The sequence below is a fragment of the Diplotaxodon limnothrissa genome, linkage group LG5, assembly GCF_057381915.1.
Source record: "Diplotaxodon limnothrissa isolate DT_005_m linkage group LG5, D_limnothrissa_male_GT1.1, whole genome shotgun sequence".
Lineage (NCBI taxonomy): Eukaryota > Metazoa > Chordata > Actinopteri > Cichliformes > Cichlidae > Diplotaxodon > Diplotaxodon limnothrissa.
In genome coordinates, this window is record NC_140600.1 from 21,642,749 (window position 1) to 21,649,255 (window position 6,507).

Here is a 6,507-nt window from a genome sequence, read left to right on the forward strand (position 1 = left end):
ACAAGGACCCACATGCAGTTGTATTGTATAAAGGAAAACATGGCTGGTATTTATATGTGCTGACATTATATACAAGACATCAATGCCAGGAAAAAAGGACCAAAAAACTGGTGTGACTCAACCCTGATATGTTAGGAGTGTTATACTGTACATTTGTGTGCGCTCACATGTGTGTTAAAGATTGCCAAAGGTTCAAGGTAATAAACAATTAGTTGCTCTGGGTGAAAAATTTTTTTGTACTTTTGTCACTTGTTTTATCAGTAAAAGGGGGACATCACAGACTGTGAGCACAGAAGCCCCACCCACCCGCTGTCCAGACCTTCTGTTTGCACAGGCCATCCAATCAGAAGAAAGCCATCTAAAAATAATATGGGAAGATAGCTAAAAGTCTTGTTTCAAGCAGTAGATGAACTACATGAAAGGGCTGCACCAGTGCCCATATTAAGAAAAATGAGGATTATTTTTAGAAATGTAAATCATGCTAAACTATCCTGGAAGCACAAGAATAAAACACGGAGCTGGAAATTAGCACTACGGATCATGTGAACTTACCCTTCGATTTCATACTTTCATAGAGTTTATAGCTTCCACTTCTGCATAGCTCTTCACTGACAGGGTTGTTGCTGGTCGTTGCTGGAGGCCGGGGCTGGACTGGACGGGGAGGAGACTGCAGATGCGGGGTGGTACAATGTGGCGCTGGAAGTCCTCCTGCACTCACAGGACGCATGAGAGCGGCAGAAAGTCGGAGCGAATTGAGTCAAAGTTGGGTAAGATCTCTGAAAAAAGTCGCATGACTGGTTTAGTTTGACTTTCTTGTTTCTTTTTTATTATTACTATTACTAAATGCAAGTATGAAATGAGTTATAGACTTTACCTGATCTAAACTGCATTTATGCTGAAGGTTATGGAGGAGGGAAAAAAAAGTCAGGAGACATTTTTTGTGCACAGACTTCATGCAGTGCGGTGAGTCTTAAAAGGACTTCAGAGCATTCCTGGCGCTTATCAGTCTGCTTAATGCAAACCAAAAATAGCCGAGGATATTCTGGGTGTATATTAATGGCTGTTGAGAATTGACATGTGGTCCTGTGTTTTCACTGGAGAGAAGAAGAGGGAGGAGGAGGAGGGACTGCAGCGATGGCACTGGTGAGAGGGTGAAAACTAAACCCTCTCTCCAGCCTCTCTGTCATTGAGTGGGGGGAAATTGAGCTGCTTCCAGAGAATAGGGGTCGATGAGGGCATATGCAGAAATGATTCATTAGTGTTCCCTTTTTTAACTATAAAAAACCAAATAGTGCAAAAATGGATGACAGCAGAGCATCTCCTGATTGTGGGGTTTTTTTTGTGTATGTGTGTGTGTGTGTGTGTGTGGGGGGGGGGGGGGGGGGGGGGGGGGGGTAATGGCTCCCAGATGTGTGATGTGAAAACATATGGTTTCCCAAAGCCACTGTGATGCACACCAAGAACTCTGTGTGTGTGTGTGTGTGTGTGTGTGTGTGTGTGTGTGTGTGTGTGTGTGTGTGTGTGTGTGTTTTAGTGTCACACAAAGATGCACAAATTGGCATGCATGCACAACTTGTGCAAAAAGTGTTTTACTCACAGATTTTGTGTCCAAATGTGACCTAGAAAATCTGCATTTAGTTACACACACACACAAACACACACAAACAAAGGGGAGGGAGAAAAGAAAAGAGTGGGTTTTGTGTATGTACCACACAACCAGGTTTAGTGCATGAAGTGGCCCACAGTGCAGCAGCAGCTGTGGAGGAGGAGCGTTCATACTTTCCACAAAGTGGAAAAGTACTTTAGTCAGTGTAAGGTAATGAGTTTTACTGTATGTAACAGTGTGACTTCATGAATGTCACTGACGGATTCAGAGTGTTTTTTTATTTTTTAAAAAAGCTCTGTTGCTTGGTCGGGTAAAGAAGAAAGAAAAGGGGGGAAAGGAGGGGGGGCTGGTAGGAAATGACCAGTGAGAGCGACAGAAGGGAAATGAAGGATGAGGAGGCATAAAGAGGGAGGTATGAAGAAAACCCAGAGAGAAAGAGAGTGGGGTGGGGTCGAGGGGTCCTCTGTTTCTTTTCCTGGAATGCGGACTGTGTGCTGCTGCGAGGAAAAGCTGTAAAACAGAAAGTTTGTTCTGAGGAAGACGTGCCACATTCTTGCTGCCACAGTTCCCCGGTGGAGGAGGTGGTGGTGTTGGTCACAGTGGGGATGATGGCTTAAGGGGGGCAGAAGTATGGGGGGGTGGAAAGGTGACGGAGGACGGGGGAAAGAGAAGAGACGAGTTTTCAGGAGACCAAAGCAGTGTCCAGCACTGAGCACTTTATCCCCCTCATGTTGTTTTGTCTTGATTAATACTCTCATTTTCCCTCCAGTGTTAAAGTCAGTCTACCTCCCAGAGCGACCATGAGAGTCCTCCTGCTACTCTGCATGCCAGGTAACTGCACCACAGGCCTCTACCAGCTGAAACAGCTTCAAAAAACAAATCGGTTCTCTGTAACACCAAAGGCTCAATACTAAATGTTTGGACATTTTGGTATAATAGATTTATTTGCTTTCTTGCTTCAAGTTAGGTAAGGAAACTGATACCATTCTGATGTCTGTATCATGCATGAAAAGCTCCTCGATCAACAACTTAAATAAGATTAAATGACAGATAAATAGTTCAGTCTAAAGGTAACAACAAAGCCCTGCCAACATTTAAAAAAATGTCAAACTACTCGTTTATTTATTCCTTTATTCATTTCATGTTCAGACCTCAACAACAAAACAGCCCCAACAGCACCTGTTATCACCGTTGTCCAGTTTAGTCCCACACACTCCTTGCTCTCGACCAAAAATCCCGAAAACCTCCCGAAACTTTTCAAATTTTAACAGAAAATTGCTGCCCACTGTAAAAAACAAAGATCACTATTCCTATTCACTATTCACTATGTTCACTATTCCTCGAATAGCAACAAAATTTAGTCAAACTGAGAAAAAGCTGCAAAGATAACACATGTATGCTGCTCTGAATAATAGTGAGATACAGCAGCACAAAGTCTCACTTGGCATTTTTTAAGTACACCTGTTCCATTGCTTGAACCCAAATACTTAATCATCCAATCAAATGGATCTAGGCGTGTAGTCATGACCAAGACGACCTGCTGAAGTTGAAACCGAGCATCAGAATGAGAAAGATAGGTGAACGTGCCATGGCTGAAGCTGAGACTAGAGTTCTCACAGACTCACCAAAATTAGCCAAGAGAAGATCGGAAAACGCTGCCTGGTGTGATGAGTCTCGATTTCTACTGTGTTATTCAGGTTAGGGTCAGAATTTGGCATAACCAACATGAACGCAAAGAATCCATGGATCCTTGTTCAGGCTCCTGGTAGTGGTGTAATGGTGTTATTCTTCTCAGTGTTCACTCACTAATGGTTAGGCTTAAGCAGAAAGGCTTCCTGCCCAAACCCCTCACGCCATGTGCGGTCTTTCTCCCCACGTTCCCGAGCTTGATGGGATTGTGACTTGTCATTTGCAATAATGGTCCTGCAGTAGTGCTAGCTAGAGCTTGAAGATGTAAAAACCACATAATTATCAGGTGCGAACGTTTCATACTTCATAGCTGCCTTATTAAAGGAGATGAGTGTGATCTTAAAAGACTTAGGAAACACCAGTGATAGAGCTGTTTGTGTTTCACCGACTGCACTTCTCTCATCATTCTTTGTGATTCCTCTCTTTGTCTACGATGTCAACAGTTGTGCTGTTCAGCCAGCCCCAGTACCAGGATCCATATATCTTTAACGGTAAGTTAATTAAGGGAATATTGGCCTACATTGTTCCTGCTCAGCATCGGTTTACATCAGCGCTCTCCACATCTGTTCTCAATTCCTCGTTATCCTCTGCTGTATCACCCACCCTCGAGGAGTTCGCCCTCCCCCTCTCTCTGTCTTTCTCCTGATTCATATGTTTGTCATTCGCATAGCAACTGAACTGTAGTGTAAATAGCACTTTGACCAGTCTGCATCTTATTATTTTTAAACATCTTGCATATGAAGTCATGATTACTGACTCACAAGCTTGTGAACTCGTGCAGGTGGTTCACGTTATATGGTGCAGCACTTTCTGTGGGTTTTTTTTTTTTAAACTAACAGTTGATCTCATGAAACATTTTTCTCTCTTGCTTGTTTTAAGAATTCCAAGAGTATGAGTACACCACAGGTGAGACATTTACTTTTCTTTTTTTCAGTTTCCTCATTTTCTAAATGTTATGCCAAGTGTATAAGTGGGAAAATGTTTCTCTCCTCTTATTTAGACCCTCCTCGTGGAGGCTATCAGCAGCAGGTTCAGCTCAACCCCGTGATCCGTCCTGGAAAATCAGGTACGTCTGCTTAGCTCTCCTCCCATCGGTCACAGATTTACTCCCAGTGCTGTCACGATTGAATGAATGAATGCAAATTGCCGCATGTCTCATACTATTTGAAAAAAACAGATCCCGAATTCCTGACAGAGCCCACGGAGCCTGGACCTCTCGGTAAGTGATTCAGAGAGACGAGAACAGAAAGCCAGTTGTTTTACGTAGAGTGGAGAAAAGATTCTGTTGTTTGATTCCCAGATTGCAGAGAGGAGCAGTACCTCTGCACCCGACTCTACTCAATTCACAAGCCATGCAAGCAGTGTCTCAACAGCCTCTGTTTCTACAGGTAAGTGCTTTTAAAGGAGCACAATAGCAACAGAAAGCAGTGATTACGAGTAATACTGCATGGCTTCATTTCGTCTTGATGAATGGATATTTACCTCACGTGCACTGTGCTAGTTTTGGTCTGTTATTCTAATGTAAATATCACTGAAGCACAGTTAATTCTGATGTTAACAATGTGCTGGAACTATAGTGCATTTATGCAGATCCAAAACAAAAGGAATGAGGTTTTATACGATGCAGATGTCTCAAGGTGTCTAACAAAAAGGCAACCAGGAGCCAAACTGCTCTCCAAGAACTCACCGGATAAAGATTGTACAGCCTGTTCTCAGCAATCATTTCAAAGACTCCATTATTCAAACAGGACTAAATAGTGTATTTGTTGGGAACAATATCCAGCTGTGGATCAACCCTTATTTAGTTCTTATGAGTTCGTATGTGGTGCTGACTCAAAATAAACTTCAGCAGTAATGAGGAAACACCATGAAGTGCAGTGTCTCACTAAATAGGCAACAGTGGATTTGATTCAGTATAGATCGGCTATAGACTGTTGCCTGTAGATGCAGTTGTGACTGATAAGACCGACATGATGACTGTGAGCTGCTCCTGGCTCCGCACGTGTGACCTCTGCATGTGTTTTTGTTCAGTTTGCGGCGGGTGTACGTCGTCAACAAGGAGGTCTGCGTGAGGACTGTGTGCGCACACGAGGAGTTGCTCAGAGGTGGGATTCGTGTAACCTGTGTTCATGCATTTACTCCTTGATATTTTATGTACTAATTTAAAAGGGGCAGTGCATATTAATTAACACAAGCACTTAAACCCATCCTGTAAATATTCCAGGTTTGCCAGGCTAATTTTCATCTTGCAGGTTAATAAATTAATGAATAAAACCAAATCTTCAAAGGCATATAAATAAATATAAATATAAATGAAAGAGAAACACGTGTAAAGTATACACAAATTCTAAAGTGATGGTATAAATTTGGCTTGTTATCCAAAATGTTCTACAAGCCTGCTTATAGAAAATAACTTTCTAATGATTTTAATTGTCTGTGTTGGACAATAGCTCATATGAGAAAGAATCATGAGATTGATTTTAACGGACTTTTCCGTGTGTGTGTGTGTGTGTGTGTGCTTGTGTGTGTTTAGCGGACCTGTGTCGCGATCAGTTTTCTCGCTGTGGAGTGGCGGCGCTGAGTGGCCAGTGTGCATCATTAGGAGGAAGCTGTGGGAAGAGCTGCGGAAGCTGCTGATGATCAGGGACACCACCCACCCAGATACTGCCGCTTTTTCACCTCCCTCATCACGTTGTCTTACTTTGCCCTCCTCCCTCTCTCCTCTCCCTCTGTACACCCCCGCTACCCCTGTGCGAAAAGCACTTCTGCATTTCAGCATGTTTCTCTTCGTCTAAAATGTTCCACATCTGTGTTTGCTCACTAGATCCTGTGTGTAAGGATACGTATAATCCAAAGGACGTTGATGACTGTATAAATCACTGGTGCTATAAAACTTCTAGAGGTGCACATAAAGCCACAGAACATCCTCGATTTTTATTTTTTAATTTTTTGCATATCGTATCACATTAATCTTCTCGTGTTTACTGGTACGTTACTGTATTTGTGTTGAAAAGCAGTCATTGTCATGATTAGCTCATCAATGGTGGCCGCAGTGCACTGACATCAGACAAAACTAATCGATATCCAGCCGCCAGCTGTCTCGCTATCCAAGATCATGAGATATGTGATGAAACAGGTAATGAGGAGTGACCTCACAAATGACCTCTGTACTACTGCTTTGTAAAACTGTCACTATAGAGACTGAGAAAAAA

At 42.7% G+C, this 6,507-nt stretch overlaps 1 protein-coding gene across 1 annotated transcript; it reads left to right on the forward strand.

Moving 5' to 3' along the window:
- Positions 1-727: 727 nt before the first annotated feature.
- On the forward strand, positions 728-6,001 carry mfap2 (microfibril associated protein 2). Its single transcript, XM_085354207.1, has 9 exons — positions 728-767; positions 2,376-2,437; positions 3,739-3,786; positions 4,175-4,201; positions 4,296-4,361; positions 4,473-4,514; positions 4,596-4,683; positions 5,327-5,400; positions 5,829-6,001. Exons 2-9 carry the CDS (start codon positions 2,407-2,409, stop codon positions 5,930-5,932), a joined length of 480 nt encoding a protein of 159 aa, XP_085210333.1. The 5' UTR covers positions 728-767; positions 2,376-2,406; the 3' UTR covers positions 5,933-6,001.
- The last annotated feature ends 506 nt before the right edge of the window (positions 6,002-6,507 follow it).

Coding starts and splice junctions, on each gene's coding strand:
- mfap2 (XM_085354207.1), top strand. CDS start 2,407: ATGAGAGTCCTCCTGCTACTCTGCATGCCAG. Junction 4,202..4,295: donor AGAGTATGAGTACACCACAG/GTGAGACATTTA, acceptor CCTCTTATTTAG/ACCCTCCTCGTGGAGGCTAT. Junction 4,684..5,326: donor AACAGCCTCTGTTTCTACAG/GTAAGTGCTTTT, acceptor GTTTTTGTTCAG/TTTGCGGCGGGTGTACGTCG.